The 22344-nt window shown below is 37.4% G+C and overlaps 3 protein-coding genes and 1 long non-coding RNA gene across 5 annotated transcripts; 2 read left to right on the top strand and 2 right to left on the bottom strand.

Moving 5' to 3' along the window:
- Positions 1-5305: 5305 nt before the first annotated feature.
- LOC130731903 (uncharacterized) lies at positions 5306-5865 on the bottom strand. Its single transcript, XR_009016880.1, has 2 exons — positions 5537-5865; positions 5306-5438 (listed from the first exon to the last, which is right to left on the bottom strand). It is a non-coding gene; the product is annotated as an uncharacterized LOC130731903 (long non-coding RNA).
- A 2107-nt stretch (positions 5866-7972) lies between these two features.
- On the top strand, positions 7973-9307 carry LOC130737695 (uncharacterized). Its single transcript, XM_057589523.1, has one exon. The coding sequence runs from the start codon at positions 7973-7975 to the stop codon at positions 9305-9307; it is 1335 nt and encodes a 444-aa protein (XP_057445506.1).
- A 397-nt stretch (positions 9308-9704) lies between these two features.
- Positions 9705-12531, bottom strand: LOC130744526 (BEACH domain-containing protein C2-like). 2 transcript variants are annotated; one of them, XM_057596775.1, is made up of 8 exons: positions 12371-12531; positions 12147-12284; positions 11456-11524; positions 11274-11360; positions 11070-11186; positions 10689-10826; positions 10379-10463; positions 9705-10275 (listed from the first exon to the last, which is right to left on the bottom strand). In XM_057596775.1, the coding sequence occupies exons 3-8, from the start codon at positions 11501-11503 to the stop codon at positions 10151-10153; spliced, it is 600 nt and encodes a 199-aa protein (XP_057452758.1). In that variant the 5' UTR covers positions 11504-11524; positions 12147-12284; positions 12371-12531; the 3' UTR covers positions 9705-10150. The 2 variants fall into 2 exon arrangements, with proteins under 2 accessions (XP_057452758.1, XP_057452710.1); XM_057596727.1 differs by having other exon boundaries at positions 12147-12252.
- A 2827-nt stretch (positions 12532-15358) lies between these two features.
- Positions 15359-16792, top strand: LOC130731901 (uncharacterized). Its single transcript, XM_057584075.1, has 3 exons — positions 15359-15625; positions 15712-16314; positions 16394-16792. The coding sequence occupies exons 2-3, from the start codon at positions 16132-16134 to the stop codon at positions 16631-16633; spliced, it is 423 nt and encodes a 140-aa protein (XP_057440058.1). The 5' UTR covers positions 15359-15625; positions 15712-16131; the 3' UTR covers positions 16634-16792.
- The last annotated feature ends 5552 nt before the right edge of the window (positions 16793-22344 follow it).

The following is a 22344-nucleotide window of genomic DNA, read 5'->3' as shown; positions in this document are numbered from 1 at the left end:
GAAGACTTTATCTATTCAGAGCTTCAAATGAATATTCTACACGCGTACACCCATTTCTCTTGATGATTTCAATCTTTCTTCAGAAGGAAGTTTTCCATTCCGACATTCGAGGCAAAAAGCAACTTATCGGGTAAAATAGTTTTACACCGACTTTGCACCGACTTTGCATTAGTTGCCAAAAATACAAGGAGACATCTTCTTAGCTTAGGAATTCCTTTGCCAAAACCTATCTTAGAATTCATGGAGAATGACGCCGGAAAAATCGGATTCGCGAAACTTTCATTTTCCCGCGAATTTCCACCTTCTATATATAGCAAATAAAGGAAGAAAAAACACAATTTTCCTCCATTTTCTCTCCTCTAAACCGCGGCCAAGAACAAGGAAGAAGGAAGAAGAGTTTTTCTTCATCGTTTGCTTGATCGTTGATCCGTTAGTTGCTACTTCAAGGCTTCGAGGTATAGTCGCTAATCCTTACCTCCGATCGCTTTTTCCATAGCTTTTCTGTAGAGTTTTCTGAGTGGATAGTTTATGGGTTTTTGCAAAACTATCCTGAATCTTTCATTTCTGATTCTAAACCTCTTCTATGTATGCCCAAGATCACTTCTGCCGGATTAGATTTTCCGTTATGTCGCCGGAATTCCGCCGGAATCAATTTGAACCTAAAATACCCATTTTATGTAGTTTTTGAGTAAAGTTCCAATCTTTAGGCTGTAAACTATCGCCTTAGCTTAGTGCTAGTAGGATTAGTTGTCATAAACGTCGTTGGTGACGTCCCTGCAAAATTTTATTTTTGGGATTTCAGTTTTGAAAATCCTAAGTTAAAAATCATGACCAAAATACCCCTGCGACAGTTTTTGATCCGATAATTTTTCCGAGTTCAGAATACCCTTAGTTACGGCTTATGAAAGCATAGGAACCAAGTTTGATCGAAGAAAAATCGAACCCTACAATTACCTATAGTGGCCGAGAGCTATTAAGGGGGAGGAAGAAATTTCCTTTTCCGAAAACTTGTCTTTTCGCGCTAGATTATCGTACCTTAGAGTATAGATTACTTCGAGTAACCTTAGTAAGTATCGATAGCTTAGTTTCCGATAGATTCTGATTGATTTTTGTGGTTTTGTTCTAAAGGTGATTTTGAGGAATTTCCTGAGGATCAACACCTTGCTTGTGAAGAAGAGTTTGAAGTTTTTGCTGGAGAACCTGCAGGTGAGGGCTTCTCACTGAATCTCTAGTTAATGCTTAGGGTCGATGTTTCGACATTGTTTACTGTTTATGCACTGGGATTGTGTGTGATTGAAAATGTTTTCTGAGGCTTCGGCTGACAATGTAGATGATTCATCTACTGAATGTTTTTGAAGATTGACTTACATGCTATGTGCTATGTGGGTAATCTAGGATGTGTGGTGCATGCTTTATATGCTAAGTGCTAAGTGTTTATGATGCGATTTATTGATATATGACATGTTGTCGATTGTGATGATTTAAATATGCTTTACACTGAAAATCTGAGATTCTGAATGGTGAGAATAGCGGGCAGGTCATGCCGATTTTATTTTGAGAGTTTTGAGAAAGTTTGATAGGACGAACGAGGTTCGGGCCTTGTATAGGGTTTATGGATCGAGACATTCTCTGGAGTCATTTGGGGATTCGAAGATCCCGAGAACTTATAGGAATTGCGATAAGACTAAAAAGGATATTATTTTGAAAAGAAAATTCATAAGACATTAAACAACCTATAAATCTTTAAGTAAGGGTAATAATCTCGAAAGGAGGCTTTGGATGAAAATCATAGTTTGGAAAACGAGAAGTGTCGTCGGATCCAAGTGTTGAGTCTGTTGTTGTTGTGCTGTTGGAGCAGCGTTTGTTGATGTGCTGTTGGAGCAGCGTTTGTTGTTGTGCTGTTGGAGCAGCGTTGGTTGTTGTGCTGTTGGAGCAGCTATGTTGTGGGGCTATCCTGGGGATAAGTCCGGGGAACCGTTAGTTCCCGAGTATGTGATACTCTTGTGCTGTTGGAGCAGCGATGTGTGTTGTGAAGTGTGTCTTTTGTCGCAGAATCGACTTTGCCTTAGGGTAAGATTTTAGAGACTTTAATTTACCTAGAACACGTGGCGACGTGTCGAGTGAGGACGGAGACGTTGTTTGACTAATCATCCTGCATTCATGCAACATTAATGGGGTATTAACACAGGACGTACTCTGGACCTCGTCGGATTCCAAAATGGTCATAAGACCCGGATTTCCGTGATAGAGCGTCTGTAGACGTCTCTTGTAGCAGACCGAAATGGCAGACCTACGGGTTACGGCTGATCTGACTACCATTGTTGTTGGAGTAAGAGGCACGCGGGCCGAAATGGCACCACCGTGGCTGGTGAAGGGCTGATCCGTTGATGTCCATCCGTTCCGGATTGCATATTGGTTGACTGGGTTAACCTGCATACATATCATGCAACATGCATACTAATTTAGTTGTTGAGTGTGATTGCTATTTGATTATCTTACTTGTAACATGCTAAGTGTTATTATTGCGTTCATGTTATTGTGGAACATGCAACCCTAGGAATGATATCTTTAGCTATAAGCCTAAGTGGCTATCTATTATTTGTACCTATTGGATTTATTATCTACATAGTTCTTTAGAGTTGACCCTCGCGTCTTCTGTGTGTGTTTTGGCGGACAACGCCTTTTGTCAGATGAACATTGCGGATTGGTTCGCAATGGTCCACTCTTCGGGGGGGATTAGGTACGAGATGATCGACCAGGACGACCCCGGGTCGTGGGTGGTTGACCCCGCGAGCCACCGAGCGACGTATTCGGGGCGTATCATGGAGGACCACGTGGATAGTGGAGGACTCTTGAGGTCAGGAGTGTTGAGGCGATGCTCTATCAGCTTCAACTTGCCACCGGGCGTTCACTGTGGACCAGGTCTTGGAGGAGCACCGCCGCCACCGTCATCTTCAGAGGAGGAGGATCCCTCAGAGGAGATTCCAGTGGGAGTGCCTTCGGCAGGGTCTAGTGCACCCTCCGTTGCGATCATTGATGATCAGGGTTCGGGCCCTAAGCCTGTGAGTCCAGCATCGGAGAGCGTTGCAGGAGCGAGGGGAGGACGGATAGGGTTGATAGACTTGGTCGATCTGGATTCTGATTCAGACGACGATCATGCTAGCACATAGTTTTGAGTGTTGGTATGAGCTCCTCGAGTTAGGATTAGTGTAGGAGTAGAGTTTTAGCTCTGACAGTCTTGCTTCATTTGTTACGTAGGGGACAGGGTAGATCCGCCTATAGCTTTTTGTGTGGTTTCCTTACGGGAATCACAGAGAGTTGGTTGGACTTAGGAGGTCTTATTTTCAGGCCATTGGGTCAGCTGATTCTCAGTTTTGAGGGATGGTGTTGCGGGCACTTCACCCTTTTCTTTTGGTTTGTATATATTGCCTTCGGGCGTTACACTTTTCTTTCCGTCACTGGAGGTTTACTCGTGACGAGGTTACTACTACAGCGGAGGCTGTTTATATATTGTATATTAGTTCTGATTATTGTTATTGTTGGGTTTTATTTAATTCAGTCTTGTCTTAGTTATTATCGAAAAAAAAAAATATATTCACGTTTTTCCGCATTAAGTTTATTTTGGTTACTAAAGTGACGCCACCGAAATCGGGGTGTTACACGGGCATTCACGCATGTTTGAGTCTTATTGGGGCATCCCTTCTTATTAGGCCTAGTAAGGTAAACGTAGGACCTTCACACAAGCTTGGGCCCCTAATTAGGCCAACCTTTCTTTATTGTGATTTCATTTGGCTATACATATTTTTTTAACAAAGGTTAAGAAATTCAATACATATATTAGAGGATGTTTATAACCACCGCAAACATTAGCCGCCACTAGTGTGTATGTCTAATGTATGTTGTCGAATTTCATATGTAATGAAATCGATTTTCTATACATTATGCTAAAAGTCGTATCACTTTGTTTGGTAGAAAAGAAAGAGATAGCGAAAAGAGAGTAAAGAAGAGAGAATGTGAGTATAGAGAAATATGTGAGAAAAAGAGTAGATTTATAGGTTATTTGGTATGATAGAAAGAGGAAAGAGATAGAGAAGAGAGAAATAACATTTTGTATTAAAAATAATTTTATTTTATTTTTTTTAATTTATGGCGGTTTTTGACACCTTTCTGGCGTTTCAAACCGCCAGTAAATTAGTAAATGGTAAAAAATGACAGGCGAGTATAAATGTCTTTTCTGGCGGCTATTAGCATTTCTAGCGGTTTCAGGCCCGTAGAAAAGTAAGAGAATCTGAAAAATACTAACAACCAAAGACCAACCCATCTCTCTCCAATTTGAAGAGACCACAAACTTTTTCTCCCCTTCATATCCCTCCTCCCACCCACCAAACAAGAGAGATTCTCCATCTCTCCTCTATCTCTCTCCCCTATTTCTCTGTTCACAATGTAGCCCACCAGACAAAGAAAATCTCCTTCCAGAATAGGTAAGAAAGCAACTTGGTCTTTCTTTATTTTTTTACCTCTCCATCAATATCAGAAGCATCATGTGCTTCAAAAAGAAAGACTTGTCTCAATGGGGACTTCTTGTCCATAAGTTTCCAATTGTTCATTCTCTGTGTCATCCACCAAATTTTGAAGCAGAAAACACACACAAAGTGCAAACCCTTGAAATTAAAATGACAAAAAAATTATAGAACTAAACATTATCTTATGTGTTCAAACACCTTGAAAGACACGTAAAATTTGAGTTGCTGGTAAAAGATAACAAGGCCATGATGACATACAAAGAAATTAAGTTGTTATAACTATTTACTCATACTTGTTCAGAACCAAATGACCAACAACAGGATAAAAAGCACTAAAAATAGTTCTGGTAATGTGCAATGACAGTGGATAATAATATTTTCCCTTCAACCATTTGATTTATAATAGAGCCTAATGTCATTGCTAATTAGCTGCACTAATTGTGTCACTAGCAATATCAACATATCATAAAGATACGATCATTTACCCACATAAACTTCAGTTATTTTGTATGAATGGGTATAAGGCAGCGACTAAGACACAGCCTCAGAAACTCATACATGAAGTAGTTCCATTTCCATGACCCACCACTCCAACAAAAGCATATGCACTTAGTCTTTTTAGCTTAAGTTTTGTCGGCTTCACCAGATAGTCACTTAAAATTCAGAATACAGAATGATATGACTTTTCTACATCACAACACCCATTAATCCTATCTAGTTTTAAGTTTTAACAGTTCAGATATTAAAACTATTGAAGAGTCTTACAAAAATGAAACATCAAATTGAACCCAAAATATAAATACTCAATTAAATGGGATAAGATACAAGATTGAGTTGCTTACAATGAAGGGGAAAACAACAAACTCAGATACGCAGATAAGGGGTTTTTCCTGCTACTACAAATAACCCACAAATCTGAAATGTCGATTGAAAGCATATTATAATTTTGGTGCAGTTTTCAAACCAAATTGTACAATATGCATACAAGAGTAGGAGTGTGAGAGAAAACTAACCTTCAAAGAAAGCAATTGTTTACTGCGTGAGAAAGGAAGGCCGCTGACGAAGCACGACGGCACAGCAGAGAAGAGGAAGAACACGGATGAGGAAGACGTAGATGAAAGGACGATGACAAGAACTCAAGCACACAACCGACGCTGGGGTTGACGACGGATGAGGTCTCATTCAAGCCACCATGCACGAAGGAGAAAGAGGAAGAGCACGACGGCACGGCAGGACGGAGCGGAGCACGACGACACATAGAAGAAGATGAACACGGAGGAGAGGAGGAAGGGGAAGGATTAGGTCAATAAATTTTTCCCCAAATCAGCTTATAATGTTTAAATCAATTTGAAAATCAGAAAATAAAATTGTATTTTTATTATATGGTAAAATGTATAATATAAATAGTTGGAGGAACTATTTAAGAGTTTTATAAGTTGAAATGATATGGCACAAATATCCACTTGGCATTCCCTCATTGGATATGAGAGAAACAACATTATAAGAGCATCTCCAATGGTAGTATCTAATGTTAAATAGAGTATCTATTACTATTGGAGTACATATTCAATTCCAACATGGCAAAGATGAGTATGTGGGAATAGATACTCTACACTAGACTTGAAAGGTGAACTTGTATTTATTACAAGCACTTACAATTAATTAAAATAGAGATAAATAATAAAATATACAAATGTGATGTCGATGGTGGGATCCACTATATAAACTTTTAAGAGTTGTTGGGTTGGAGTAAAAAATTAGTAAAATGGGGTAGATGATGTGGCATTATGGGAAATTGAAAAAATGATATGTAGATATTTTAGTGAGTATGATGGATGTAGATGCTCTAACAGTTTCTCACCAAACAACATGTAAAAGTTTGCCTTTTTGAATTTCCTTCCATGCTTTGTGCTTCCTGATACAGCTTCATCTTTTTACAGTTATCATCATTTCCTTTTCCTTACCCGTTCTTTTCTTCTCTGAATTCGTCACAGTGCTATTCCATTTCTTTTCTCTTTTCTTTCTGTTCTTTACTTGCTTTTATATGTGCCCGTTCGTTCTCTTCTGACTCCTTTCTTTCTCAAACCATTAAATTAAAAAATGCAATATTGCTGCTGGTGACAGATTTCGTCAGTTTACTTCCATTCCTTTTCCCTTTCTGTTCTTCTTTTTGAAATTTAAAATTGAACTTAAATTTGATGGAAGTTGAATAAAAAATTAATTTTAAACCTTTCTTTCTTCACTTTGTTCCTGTAGCTGAAACATTTACCATTCCATTCCCTTTCTCTTTGTCTTCAACATTTACCGCTTCGATGGTGTTAACACCAAAATTTCTAGCTTTGGAAACTTATCAGTGAGATATTGGGTATGTAAATGCGTGGCATTAGCAATGTATATATTTCGACCACAGGACTTCGACAAGGAGAAGATACAACAATACTAAGTGAAAACTTTGTAATATAGCTACATGAAAGGAGCTCTTCGACCAAGCACAAGAAAACAAGATATATTTGAAGACACGTATCAAGTTTGGTAGAAAGAGATCAAAGCAATCCAGCAAAGAATGTCGAAGTAATCCAAGACTACCCGAAGATGGAGTTGCCAGAGAAGTTAGTGGAAGTTATTAGTGGTTATTGAAGTGGAATAGAGGGAAATGTGGCAGTTACTTACTCAAGATGCAACATGGACGTGGCTTGGAAAATGGAAGTGACTGCAAGTTATTTTATTTGTAATTATGCCAAGTGTATGGCTCTAGTGTAGAGAGTTATTTTCTAAGATTTAATCTCTACCGTAGGATCTAGTGGCAGTTTCATTTCTTATTCTATAAGTAGCAAATCAGATTGTAAAATTATTCAGACTCACACAATTACTCAACACTCTCTATGAATGCCTCCAAGTCTCATGTGACATATGGCTACAAAGAGACTAAGTGTGTTGTGATTCTCACCCTTAATTTTCAATGCAATTTCATTTCCTTTGCCATTTTGATTTCCTTTTACTTTTTGTTCCTCTTTTTCCTTTCGATCTTCTACTCTTTTTTCCCTTTTATTCATACCGTTCTTCACAAAAACCTAACCTTGACATTTAAAACGTCTTCACTAAAGAACCCAGAAAGGACTCCGAATCCGGTCCTTAAATTGTTTTTGGATTCTGTTTGTTTACCAAAATTCAGTGTAAACAAATTGGCACACCTGGTGGGACCATTTTAGTGAAAACTAAGTTTTTCAGTGTCATTTATGGTCTAGTTCTGAATTTCAATTGTTGACGTTATCACGTTGATTTAAGATATTGGTCTAAGTATACCATTTGATTTCAAGAATTGTTTTTTTTTTTCAAAACCAATATCAAGAAGACCATCGTATATACTGTACTTCCGTGCAAAGCATTGAATTCTATTTGAGTTCAAAACGGTACTTGGCCACCAATTAGTATATTGGAGTTTTGTGAAAATGTCTTATGGCAGAATGACAAATGATGTCATTTCTGAAAATTCTGGGCAGAGAGAAAATCAAAATGGTCAAGAACATATACAGTTCAGCACATTGGGAATGACCATGCCTTTGATTCAAAGTGGTTCATTGAATTTATTTCCATCAAATTCAACCACTGATATTGATTTACAATCAATTAAGCAACAAATTGATGAAAGTAGGTACAATATGGTGAACATGTTGACACAACAAATGTCAACTATGTTTAATCCTCTCATTCAAGCGGCTCAACAACTGGGTCGAATTGCTGATGTTTTTGAGGCGCTGCCATTGGACACAACATTTCAGCGAGTCACTGATTATGGCAGAAATAAGCCTCTTAATTTGATTCAAGTTCAGAATTTTAGTCAAAATGAGTCTCAAGATCAAAATTTTGGTCCAAACGAAGTTCTGAATGGACAAGAAAATTCAGTCCAAAATCAGCCACAGAATTTTGATCAGAATTTAGACAACAGTGTCTTAGTTAATCGAAATCAAAATGATTATGGGGGGCCACAAAATGTGGCCAATGTTGTCGAAGAAGTTCTAACTCATCATGGTTTCAATGTTGGATATGCCAATCGTCCAAATTTCACGTCTCCGTTTTCTGAAGTAGTTCTTCAAGTAGAACTTCCAAGGGGAGGAAAGGTTCCAAAAGTTACTAAATTTTCAGGAGACACAGGTGAATCAACTGTTGAGCATATTGCAAGGTACCAACTTGAAATTTGTGATCTTGCTAACAATGAACTGTTGAAAATGAAATATTTTCCAAGTTCCTTGACGAAAAATGCTTTCACTTGGTTTACTACTCTACCTCCTAATTCGATCCATAATTGGAATGAATTGGAGATGGCTTTTCATGAACAATTCTTTAGAGGAGAAACCAAAGTGTCATTAATGGACTTGGCTAATGTTGAGAGACAACCGAATGAGCCAATAGATGACTACTTAATTCGATTTAGGCATATGGAAGCTAGATGTTCTACTCATGTGCCTGAATTCGAATTAGTAAAAATGGCTATTGGGGGCCTAGACTATTCGATTAAAAAGAACTTGGTTAATGATGAGTTCATAGATATGGCTCAATTGGCTCACAAAGTTAGAAGAGTAGAGAAACTAAGGCTTGAGAAATACAAGCCTGAAGAAGTTTTTCAAGGAGAAGAAAGTTCTTGCATAAGAGCCACTCAAAATCCTGAAATTGATCAATCTGATGAGGATAGTGACACTACAAAAAAAAGGCATTTTGCGGCGCTTCTGGAAGAATTTTGCGGCGGTTCAAACCGCCGCAAAATGTATAATGAGGCTTTTACATGAGCGCCGCAGTTACGAGCGTCGGGGGCCGTTCTGCGGCGCTTATTTCCAAGCGTTGGAATAACCGCCGCAGAATTTAGTGGCGGTTAAAAGCGCCGCAGAGTCTGTAATTCATTCCGCCTCTGCTTTGCGGCTTCTACAGTGATTTTTAAAATATTTTCTCTTTAACTACATTGAATTGCATAAAATAGTTTTTTATTTTTTTTTAAAAGTCAAATTATATATTCAATCAATTTGTAGAAGCAATAGGTTTTGAAATACTTATCACTGTAATCAGTATTAAATCTATTCTAAACTTTCAGTTATGTCATCTGCAACAGCATGACCAAGCAGAAAAAGTTCATCAGTATGGAAAAGCTTTCAAAAACTTCATATATATATAAACTTAAAAGAATGCAAGTTCACAAGATACTCAAACAATAAAAATTTGCACAGCTAAGCTACACGCAAATTCTATGAATGCAGGTACACACTGCCAGTTCAGATTTTCATTTACATTATGAAAACCTAAGCTGGTAAAGGTATGCTTTCCCTTACACACATGGAAAGAATGAAACAGATTACATAGTTCATAAATCCAAGGAATACACAATTAGCCAATATCATGTTCATAGACCCTTCATGCATAGAATGTTCATTAAAATAAAGTAACATGCATACAGTGTTAGGGAACATTGCTTGCTAGTGAAGAAAAATGAAATGAAACGATTAAACATAATGGCAATGAATCACTCATGAAAATATTGTGTACAAGTGAAAATAAACAAGAGGAAGCTTTGAAGTAGGTGCACGACTTTACTGCAAACAGCAAAAGTAGGACGAGAAACTGAAAAGTCTTAAAAAGACCTACCCAAATATGAGGTCAATCCATTCATGTAAATGAGCAGATACATACTCACTCTCCAAAACCATCCTATGCGTGTGCACAAAATCAACTGGATTCTCAGCCAAAGCTAGAAGTCTTACAGTATCTGGTATCAAAGAAGTAAATCACAAACAGAGCTATAATATGCATGTGAATATACCATGATATCTTCTGAAAGGAACTAATGAAGAAAATCTTAATGACTATACCAAGTTTTCCTCCTAACTGCGCTGTACCAAAATCAATTGAATTTTCATTAGTGAGGACTTCGGGGAGGTAAAATAGCTCACGAACCTAATAAGTGGAGATTAGAAAACAGGGGGAAAGTCATTAAGATAAAATTTCAATTATAGTAGGATATGCAATTAATATATATAAGTACTAGAAACATTGAAGCACATGAAGACAACTAAAACTTATCAAAAATATAGTGCAGAATCTACTCAGAGTACGCAAGTATACCAATACCAATCAATCATTTTGCTTTAAAAGTGAATAAATATATATCAATTCCTTTACATTACTCATATCCTCAAGAACTCCATTCCAAGTACCAGAAATATCAGAAAACATCCGATCTGCATGATCAAAATTTCCGCCTTGTAATTTGATTGCAAGGGTGGTGAAAGGTTCAACTCTAACAAGGTAATATAAGACCTGTAAAAGAAGATAATAACTATTAACTAGTGCAAAATCAGCAACTAAATTGCAACCATATCAGATGACAGCATTTAAAATCACATCATCATGGTGACCTATTTTTATGATCTTAAGCAACAAGTGTAAAATTGAATCCAAAAAGCTGAAAAGAAACATTGATACTAACAGCAAGAAATGAGATAAAAATGCAAGCCAATCTTAAAGCTAGAGGAAAGGGGACGAGGAAAGGGGGGGACCTACTGTTCCTGCACTTGAGTAGTGTGATCCATAATGGAATTTGGGGATAACTGGATCATCAAAGCTAGCATATCTCTCTTGAAATTTTTTCAGACGATCAGGGTTCAGTGCACCAACAGGCTGAATCATATCAAAAGCATTGATTATTAAACAAAACAAAAAACAAAAACTTTTTCCTTTGAACTGACTAAAGCAACATTCATGAACCTTTGAAAGATCTCGATAAGAAGAAGGATTTGAAAGATCCAAACTCTCTGAACTGTAATCAGAAAGAATCCAGGGAAAAACAGGATACTGCCAAAAAGAAATAATAATGATGAAATAAATAACATGAAGATATGATTGAAGAGATCAATGATAGAAAGCAATACACTAAGAAAAAAGACAACCTGCGTTATATCATTATAACTAGGCTCAGCCAGTGTATTGAATTGCATTAGATACTCAAAATTACTGATCTGCACAACAGCATCCAAAGATTAGGAATAGAGGTAGTCTGGTGCCAAGTGAAATAGATTAGGAATATAAGTTTCCTTTTAACAACTCATAGTCTTGAACATGTTAGTACTTTACAGCATGTTTTGCATGCATTGAGTTCAATATATATTTACAACTCCCAATCAGTCCTCATATGTAAAATGGGATAAAGTTATACTCTCAATACCAAAGCCACACAGAGTTCATACTAATAAACTGAATTTATCTGCCATAAGAGCTTATACATTGGTTTCACAGATCTAGACACCCTTTATGCAAAATCTCATTCAATCCCAATGTCAATTTTTTGACAGGATAAAGCTAAAAAATCCTATTGAAATTTGGATGCATTGCATATCAAATGACAACTTGGAAATAGGAAAAATTGCCAATCAAAGGATCAAACAGTTTCAAGTCTCAAGCTATAAAATGAAAATCGGTAAGACACCACACCAGCTTTGTCAATTTTAGCAGCAAGAGATCCTCCAATTATTCAAAGAATCAACAACAGGGTTACATCACACAATAAAGTAAAACGAAATCCAAAATCAAAATCATCTTCAATTTGAACGAATGGAAGAAATCGAAGCAGAGAGGCCTCACCTTGTTTGGATCTGAAGCAGAGCGTGCACAGTGGAAGAAATCGAAGAAACCAAACCCAGGAAACCACTCGATTTTACCAAAACAAGATAAATTCGAGCCCTAATTCCTAACCAAAACAAACAGATCCAAATCACAAACCTGAAATCGTGAGAAATCGAAGAAACCAAACCATCAAATCGAAGTGGAAGAAATCTAAGAAACCAAACCCAGGACGAAGTGCTTACCTTCAAGCCATGGAGTTCGCCATCGCTGAGAGAGGTTCAAGCCATGGAGTTCGCCATCGCTGAGAAGGAGTCAAGGAATCGCGATCTGAGAGAGAGGCTGAGAGAGGTTCAACGTGAAGTGAGGTAGAGGAGAGTGAAAAAACGCGATATGAGGTGAGGGGTTTAATTTTAGGTTTTCTAATTTAAATTTAATTTAATCATTCTGTGGCACCTAGTTAAACCGCCCCTGAAATAACCGCCGCAAATGTCAATAAAACCGCCACTAATTGAAGAAACCCGCCGCAAATTGTACGAAAACTGCGGCGGCTTGCTTAACCGCCTGAAAAAAACGCCTCAAGTTTACATTTTGCGGCGGTTTATGCATAACCGCCGCAGAATGTCCGTCGCTAAATGTCAGTTTTCTTGTAGTGTGATAGTGATGAGAATGAAGTGAATATGGCTGAATTCAAGCCTAAGTCTCCCTAAACTTATAAAGATGAGAGCAAAGGAAAATTTCCAGCAAAATCCTTCAAAGGATTGAAGACGACTACAAGTGACTATCAGAAGATTATGGTGAAAAGGAGCCAGAATTTGCCAAGGACCTCAAGCCCAAAAGGGGTTGGCTGAAATATAAATATTTTTGTTTGAAATTCGGTATACATTGCCGAAATTCGGCACACGTTGCCGAAAATAAAAGAGAAATGTTCTTCGTGGCAAAATGATGTGCCAACTTGGTGAGAAACAATGAATTGGTCGAAGTTTGTTTTGCTAAGTATTGAAGTTATGGTTGAGATTTGATACTGGCTTTGGATTGATATTATATGATGATGAAACATGTTGCCATTATAAAATGTTTATATTCAAAGGCCAATGTTGAAATTGCATGATGGTACTGGACTAGTATTTCAACCAAGTAAGAAAAGGATATCACTTCGACCAAAGAGGATGATAATGGTTTACTCTTGAGCTCTTCCAATTTTCTAAATTTTCCACTAATCTTAATTTGGCTTAGCCATTAAATGGTTTAGTCGAATTTTATATACTGAAGGTGGCAGGTAACAATCAAAATGGTGAGTTACAATTTCAAAAGAAAAAATGGCTAGGTGACTGCAAAAGGCCATGAGGAGTTTGCTTAAAATTTTGGTGATATAACTCAAAATGTTATTCCTCTCATTTCATTCGAGAAACAACATTTTGGGGGGCCTGTGTTAACACCAAAATTTCTAGCTTTGGAAATTTATCAGTGAGATATTGGGTATGTAAATGCATGGCATGTTTTAGCATAATCTCTACTTTCTACCAAATTATTATTACATATATTGGTTGAAATCATATGTCAATTACTTTCCTAGTCGAAATATGGCCTTGGTTTTGAGGTCCATCTTATATGTTGATGGCACCATTTTAATGCCAAAGTGTTTATTGTCAAGAGTTCATAGGGAATTAAAATAACGTGGCATTAGCAATGTATATATTTCAACCACAGGACTTCGACAAGGAGAAGATGCAACAAGACTAAGTGGAAACTTTGTAATATAGCCACATGAAAGGAGCTCTTCGACCAAGCACAAGAAAACAAGATATATTTGAAGACACGTATCAAGTTTGGTAGAAAGAGATCAAAGCAATCCAGAAAAGAATGTCGAAGTAATCCAAGACTACCCGAAGATGGAGTTGCCAGAGAAGTTAGTGGAAGTTATTAGTGGTTATTGAAGTGGAATAGAGGGAAATGTGGCAGTTACTTACTGAAGATGCAGCATGGACGTGGCTTGGAAAATGGAAGTGGCTGCAAGTTATTTTATTTGTAATTATGCCAAGTGTATGACTCTAGTGTAGGGAGTTATTTTCTAAGATTTAATCTCTACCGTAGGATATAGTGGCAGTTTCATTTCTTATTCTATAAGTAGCAAATCTGATTGTAAAATTACTCAGACTCACACAATTACTCAACACTCTCTATGGATGCCTCCAAGTCTCATGTGACATATGGCTACAAAGAGACTAAGAGTGTTCTGTGATTCTCACCCTTAATTTTCAATGCAATTTCATTTCCTTTCTCATTTTGATTTCCTTTTACTTTTTGTTCCTCTTTTTCCTTTCGATCCTCTACTCTTTTTCCCCTTTTGTTCATACCGTTCTTCACAAAAACCCAACCTTGACATTTAAAACGTCTTCATTAAAGAACCCAGAAAGGACCCCGAATCCAGTCCGTAAATTGTTTTTGGATTCTGTTTGTTTACCAAAATTCAGTGTAAACACATGGCTTGCTTCTTTCTTCTCTATAAATATCCCCATTCTTTGAAACATTTCATCACACATCCGAACACTTCACATTTCATCACACATCCGAACAGATCATTAACCATGTCTGTTGTCCCCCTCGCCCTCCCGCGCCCTTCTAAGAGCTCCCATTCCGCAGGTCACTCGGCAAGAAACCCTCCTCCAACGGAACCCTTTACGATGAAATCCACACCTTTGGCGATCATAAATACAGGTAAGGTTTCTGATTGAAAGCTCCAAATTAGAGTCTGAGAGCAAGAATGATTTATGTTGCTGTTGGCGACGCTATGGTCAATGGAGAGATTCACAGTGGAGAAGAACAATTTTGTTTAATTTGAATTATTTGTTCAAATTAATTATTGTGTTTAATATAGTTATTGTTCAGATTTATCAGATTGTTTGTATGACTGTTTGTATAAATTTTTAATCTAATGGTTTTATATGACTGTTTGTATTTCCTATATGTCTTAAAGGTTCCATTAGTGCTTTTAAAGTAGTGATATATACACACCTCACTTTCTCTTCCATCTCAATTTCACCTCGTTTTAAAGTAATGATATATTCTTCCATTGGTTCTCTATAAACTTTTCTTTAATTTTCATGGTGCTCGAGACAATTGTTTTCGAGGTTTTTTTTTTTTTTTTGGTTACAAATGGAAAATTGTTTTCGAGGTTTAGTTATAATTGCTTAATATATCAAATCGTTGCATATTTTCATATAAGTGTCTACCCTTACCTTCTGCCGTTTCATCAATCAGGCTTTTCCTCTCTCAAGTCTTTTTGTTTTCCAACTTCTCCCCACGTGTGCTTATCTTCTCAAGTATTTATTTTCATTTCTTTCAAGTGGCTTCTTGGTCACAGAGTTCTATCCTCTGCAATTTTCCTTTTTTTTGCTTTTTCCTTCTTTCTCTAACCCTAGCCCTACAATGCGTCGGGTAGAAGATATGCCATGGCTTTCGTACAAGTACTTGATTACAATTTCTTCCCGAAGTGGGAGGTTAGTAATTGCTTTATGTAGAAAGTATTTTGTCGATTTCTACTTTTGTGATTCATATCTCAGGGTTAAATTTTCTATTTATGTAGCGTGAAGGGGAAGTTGATCGCTCTTTCATCCGTGAATATGCGGATGAAATTGGCGACATTTGGGCCTTGATAGACCCGGCTGGTAATTCCCATGTTGTTCAATGAACACTGATATGCCTAGTCTTACACATGGGTGGTATAATCTGAGGGATTTCTATCAACTTGAGGGTGACTATCCCTTTTCCCTGGACTATGTTGGGAATTCTGTTTTTCACATCTCAATAAAAAGATCATGAAAGGAAAGAGGTTCTTTATTCAGCGTTTGGAGATCCTGTGTTCCGTGTTGCTGGACACGCGCAGGCAGGACATGGAGAATCTTCAAGTCCAGATCTTTCCGATTCGGATGATGATGTTGTCATTCCTGAAGCCGTTGTTGAACCAGAAGCTGCTCCTGGTATTTTGGATTTAGAGCATGTTGACATGGTTCCTGGCCTTGATGGGGAACCAGAAGCTGCTTCTGTTCTGGTTGATGGGCCTCAGATTCCTGAAGTTGCTAAGGTTATGGAAGCTGATCCAATTGAAATAGTTCCTGGCTTTGATGGTGTTTTTGAGTGTGTTTTCACTCATGTGATCTCTTATGACCAGGCTACCGGCTATGTGATGGTAGAATTTTTCCTTTGAATTTTATTATGCAGTTTTGTTTACTACTGTGATTGATTATATTTTTATCTTTGTCTTGCAGCGTGTTCCAACCTCTATTAGGAATTATCTTAGAGAAGCGCAAGTTGATAGGTGGTTGTTTGTTGGAACTTCTGGTGCTGAGGTTGAGTGTAGAATCATCAAGCCAACGGACATAAATTTTGTGGAAATTGGCCAAGGATGGAAGACCTTCTGTGAGGTTAACTATGTGTTGCCTTTTGAGGAACTCACATTTAGGTTTACAAATCCTGGTCTTAGGATTGTTTATGTTTCTCAAGTTTAAAAGGTTTGAATATGGATAATCATGTGTTTGGGGTATTTTGTTCCTCTTCTTTCAGTTTTCACTTCATCTATTTGAATGGACAATGAATGTATTCTTAATTTCGGATTTTCTATCCCTTTTTTGACTAATGCAATCAGTGTGTAGATGAATTTGCGTGAATGATTTAGTTCTCAATTAGTTTGCTTGAAACATTCCCAAAACAGTAATTTGTTCTGTTGGAGTTTGGGAATTAAGGGTAGTATAGTTCCATGCTCATTGTAATATCAAGTTTACAATCAAAATATTTCTTCAGTTTTTTTCTTAATTAGGTAAATCATAATCTGCGTATAACCTTGAAATTTAGTGTTAGAGTTAGTTTAATAGGCATTATTTTTATCCCGTGATTAATATTTAAAAGTAAACAACTTTTTTCTTAATTTTATAATTTAAAATTTATCTTTGATTTTAAGTTCAAACATTTGAATCTTAAGTTAAAAACATGAAATGTATTTAAATTCCATGAAACCAATTTTTCAAAAGCTAATGGAAGTGAAGACCATCATCTTGAGCCCAAGTAATAGAAATATCATCTTTCAAAAAAAAAATTGTGCAAAGATGAAATAATTAAAAATCACAGGTAATTTTTTTTATATAATTATTATATTCCTTTTTGCCTTCTATAATTATTATATTCCTTTTTGCGTTCGGTAATTAAATTTTTTTTTATATAATTATTATATGTTGTGAATAGATGACCACCATGGGCCAATGGGCCAAGCCCATATTTCTTTATCTCACTTGTAGACCATGAGGCTATAAATAAAGGATGATGCATCAAGCATCAAGCACCTCATTCTACACAATATTACTTGTGTCGCTCTTTCATTCTCTCTTCTCCCCTCTCCCTTCTACTATTTTCTCAACACGTTATCAGTACGATTGTTCTCGATCTCCTCCTCAAGAATCAAGTTCTTCATCTCCTCAAGTATCAAGAAAGTGTGTATCAATTTTTTTTTTTAATCTTGTTTCCATCTATATAGTTTTTCCTTTTTTTCCTTTTTTTATGGAGATTGATTGTTAATTATACTTGCGATTCCATAAGAATCATAGTATCATAGTGAGTATGTTCAAAATAGGAATCCGGAAGATTCATAGTGTAATACACACATGGTTCCAGAAGAGCTCACAATGAAATTTTTTATGAATCTGAATAATTCATCAAAAGATCTGGAAGACAAATTTTTTATGAATCCTGAAGATTCATTAGAAGATTCATAGCACTCTAGCTATGAATCCAAAAAATATAACACAAATGAACATTGATCATGATTATAAAATAAATTTATTTTGTCATGTAATATATTACTTTTGCGATGTGTTTTTTTATAAAAAATAAAACAAAATTCATTCTTCGTATATCTGTAACGTTTTTTTTTCATTTAATATATAATTAATTTTTTTTAATGTTTTCCCTTATTAGTCATTATTGGTATTAATGTTGAATCCTTCATATTCTCATTGTTTGGCCAATTTTATCTATTTCTTCATCAATATAATTTATATAGGATTTATTACTAATTTAAATGTTTTAATTCATATTTAATTATATGGTTTTAGTAGAAAATTGATATATGTATGTACGTTTTTAGATTATACATATTCAAATGTCTCCTTTTTTATATAATTATTATATTCCTTTTTGTAATAACTATTATATATATTCCTTATTTGAGATAATAATTAGAATTTCAAAGGGTTCCAAGAAAAAGTAATATGTTCACATCTATCTATACTAATCCCCATTTCGCACACCCTAATAAACGTGCTCTACATCCAATAGGGTAACTAAAGACTGCTCTTACTAAACCCCAAAACTCTATCTATTTCTTTTAAAGTTATATTTAAAAAAATAATAAATAGAATTTTGAAAGATTTCGAAGGTAAATGATTAATATTAATTTGTATTTGCCACACACCTAATAACAAGGGCACTCCATCCAATTTGGATTTAATGATTACTCTCTTGAAATCCAAAATCATGTTAATAATAACCTTTTAGAGTTGTAGTTGATGATTTTATCATCTCACATCTTTCAAGGTCTATTAGAGCTTTAATTGATGATTTTATCAGCTCATCTCTCTTTTTAAGATTTAAAACTATGAAGTCTAAGTGTTTATGGTTATGGTTATATCACTATTGGACTAGTTGAGTAGCCCAGCAAGTAACCCACATCATAATGCAACTTTTTTTTTTTGAAATGTACATCATAATGGTACTTGATACACTCTTAAATTTGTTTTCACTGTAGATTTGAAGGGATCAAACTTTTTTTCTCTCCATAATCAAATAATTGTTCTAGGAGGAAATGGAGCCTGAACCGGGGATAATGGAGGTTTTAGCTAGAAGTGGAGGCTTCTTGTAACACCCCGATTTCGGTGGCGTCACTTTAGTAACCAAAAGTAAACTTAATGCGGAAAAACGTGAAATATTTTTTTTTCGATAATAACTAAGAGAAGACTGAATTAAATAAAACCCAAAAGCGAAAAGCAATAGAACTAATATACAATATATAAACAGCCCCCGCTGTAAGTAGCAACCTCGTCACGAGTGAACCTCCAGTGACGGGTAATAGAAGAGTAGCGCCCGTAGGCAATATATACAAACCAAATGAAAAGGGTGAAGTGCCCGCAACACCATCCCTCAAAACTGAGAATCAGCTGACCCAATGGCCTGAAAATAAGACCTCCTAAGTCCAACCAACTCTCTGTGATTCCCGTAAGGAAACCACACAAAAAGCTATAGGCGGATCTACCCTGTCCCCTAAGTAACAAATGAAGCAAGACTGTCAGAGCTAAAACTTTACTCCTACACTAATCCTAACTCGAGGAGCTCATACCAACACTCAAAACTATGTGCTAGCATGATCGTCGTCTGAATCAGAATCCAGAACGACCAAGTCTACCAACCCTATCCGTCCTCCCCTCGCAACCGCAGTGCGCTCCGATGCTGGACTCACGGGTTTAGGGCCCGAACCCTGATCATCAATGATCGCAACAGAGGGTGCACTAGACCCTGCCGAAGGCACTCCCACTGGAATCTCCTCTGAGGGATCCTCCTCCTCTGAAGATGACGGTGGCGGCGGTGCTCCTCCGAATCCTGGTCCGTAGTGAACGCCCGGTGGCAAGTTGAAGCTGATAGAGCATCGCCTCAACACTCCTGACCTCAAGAGTCCTCCACTGTCCACGTGGTCCTCCATGATGCGCCCCGAATACGTCGCTCGGTGGCTCGCGGGGTCAACCACCCACGACCCGGGGTCGTCCTGATCGATCATCTCATACCTAATCCCCCCCGAAGGGTGGACCCTGGTGAACCAGTCCGCAATACTCATCTGACAAAAGGCGTTGTCCGCCAAAACACACACAGAAGACGCGAGGGTCAACTCTAAAGAACTATGTAGATAATAAACCCAATAGGTACAAATAATAGATAGCCACTTAGGCTTATAGCTAAAGATGTCATTCCTAGGGTTGCATGTTCCACAATAACATAAACACAATAGTAGCAGATAGCATGTTCCAAATAGGTTTAACAATTACCAATCACACTCAACAACTAAATTCGTATGCATGTTGCATGATATGTATGCAGGTTAACCCAGTCAACCACATGCATTCCGGAAAGGGATGGACATCAAACGGATCAGCCCTAACACCAGCCACGGTGGAGCCATTTCGGCCCGCGTGCCTCTTACTCCAACAGGGGTAGTCAGATCAGCAGTAAACCCGTAGGTCTGCCATTTCGGTCTGCTACAAGAGACGTCTACAAACGCTCTTTCACGGCATTCCGGGTCTTATGACCATTTTGGAAACCGACGAGGTCCAGAGTACGTCCTGTGTTAATACCTCATTAATGTTGCATGTATGCAAAATGATTAGTCAAACAACGTCTCCGTCCTCACTCGACACGTCGCCACGTGTTCTAGGGAAGTTAAAGTCTCTAAAAGCTTACCCTAAGGTAAAGTCGATTCTGCGACCAAAAGACACACTTCATAACGACACATAGCTGCTCCAACAGCACCACAACAAACGCTGCTCCAACAGCACAACAATAAACGCTGCTCCAACAGCACAACAACAAACGCTGCTCCAACAGCACAACAACAAACTCAACACTTGGATCCGACGACACTCCTCGTTTTTCCAAAACTATGATTTGACTTCCAATGCCTTCCTTCGAGGTTGTTATCATTACTTAAAGATTTTGAGGTTATTTAAGGTCTTATGAATTTTCTTTATAAAATAGATTCCATTTTGTCTTATCGCAAGTCTTATACATTTTCAGGATCTCCCAATCCCAAGTCGCTTCCAGAGGATGTCTCGATCCACTAAACAAAATTAAGGCCCGAACCTCGTTCGTCCTATCAAACTTTCTCAAAACTCTCAAAATAAAATCGGCATGACCTGCCCGCTATTCTCACCATTCAGAATCTCAGATTCCAGTACAGAGCATATTTAAATCATCACAATCAACAACATGTCATATATCAATAAATCGCATCATAAACACTTAGCACTTAGCATATAAAGCATGCACCACACCTCCTAGATTACCCACATAGCACATAGCATGTAAGACAATCTCAAAAACATTCAGTAGATGAATCATCTACATTGTCAGCCGAAGCCTCAGAAAACATTTTCCAATCACACACAATTCCAGTGCATAAACAGTAAACAATGTCGAAACATCGACCCTAAGCATTAACTAGAGATTCAGTGAGAAGCCCTCACCTGTAGATTCTCCAGGACGATCTCCTAACACTTGTTCACAATCAAAGGCTTGCTCCTCTGGGAATTCCTCAAAATCACCTTTAGAGCAAAACCACAGAAATACTATCAGAATCTATCGAAAACTAAGCTATCGATACTTACTAAGGTTACTCGAAGTAATCTATACTCTAAGGTACGATAATCTAGCGCGAAAAGACAAGTTTTCGGAAAAGGAAATTTTCCTCCTCCCCCCCTAATAGGGCTCGGCCACTTTTGGTAATTGTGGGGCTCGATTTTTCTTCGATCAAACTTGGTTCCTATGCTTTCATAAGCCGTAACTAAGGGTATTCTGAACTCGGAAAAATTATCGGATCAAAAACTGTCGCAGGGGTATTTTGGTCATGATTTTTAACTTAGGATTTTTCAAAACTGAAATCCCAAAAATAAAATTTTGCAGGGACGTCACCAACGACGTTTATGACAACTAATCCTACTAGCACTAAGCTAAGGCGATAGTTTTCAGCCTAAAGGTTGAAGCTTTACACCAAAAACTCCAAAAATGGGTATTTTAGGTTCAAATTGATTCCGGCGGAATTCCGGCGACATAACGGAAAATCTAACCCGGCAGAAGTGATCTTGGGCGCATAAGGAAGAGGTTTAGAATCAGAAATGAAAGATTCAGGATAGTTTTGCAAAAACCCATAAACTATCCGCTCAGAAAACTCTACAGAAAAGCTATGGAAAAAGCGATCAGAGGTAAGGATTAGCGACTATACCTCGAAGCCTTGAAGTAGCAACTGATTGATCGACGATCAAGCAAGAAATGAACAAAAGCTCTTCTTCCTTCTTCCTCTTAGCAAATTCGCAGGTTTTGGAGAGAAATGGTGGAAATTTGTGATATTTTCTCATTTCTTGGCTATATATAGAGGTTGGCAAAACGCGGTAAAATGAAAGTTTCGCGA

Source organism: Lotus japonicus, chromosome 1 (genome assembly GCF_012489685.1).
Source record: "Lotus japonicus ecotype B-129 chromosome 1, LjGifu_v1.2".
Taxonomy (NCBI): Eukaryota; Viridiplantae; Streptophyta; class Magnoliopsida; order Fabales; family Fabaceae; genus Lotus; species Lotus japonicus.
Note: the sequence above shows the minus strand (reverse complement) of the source record. Positions and strands in the feature narration are given on the sequence as shown.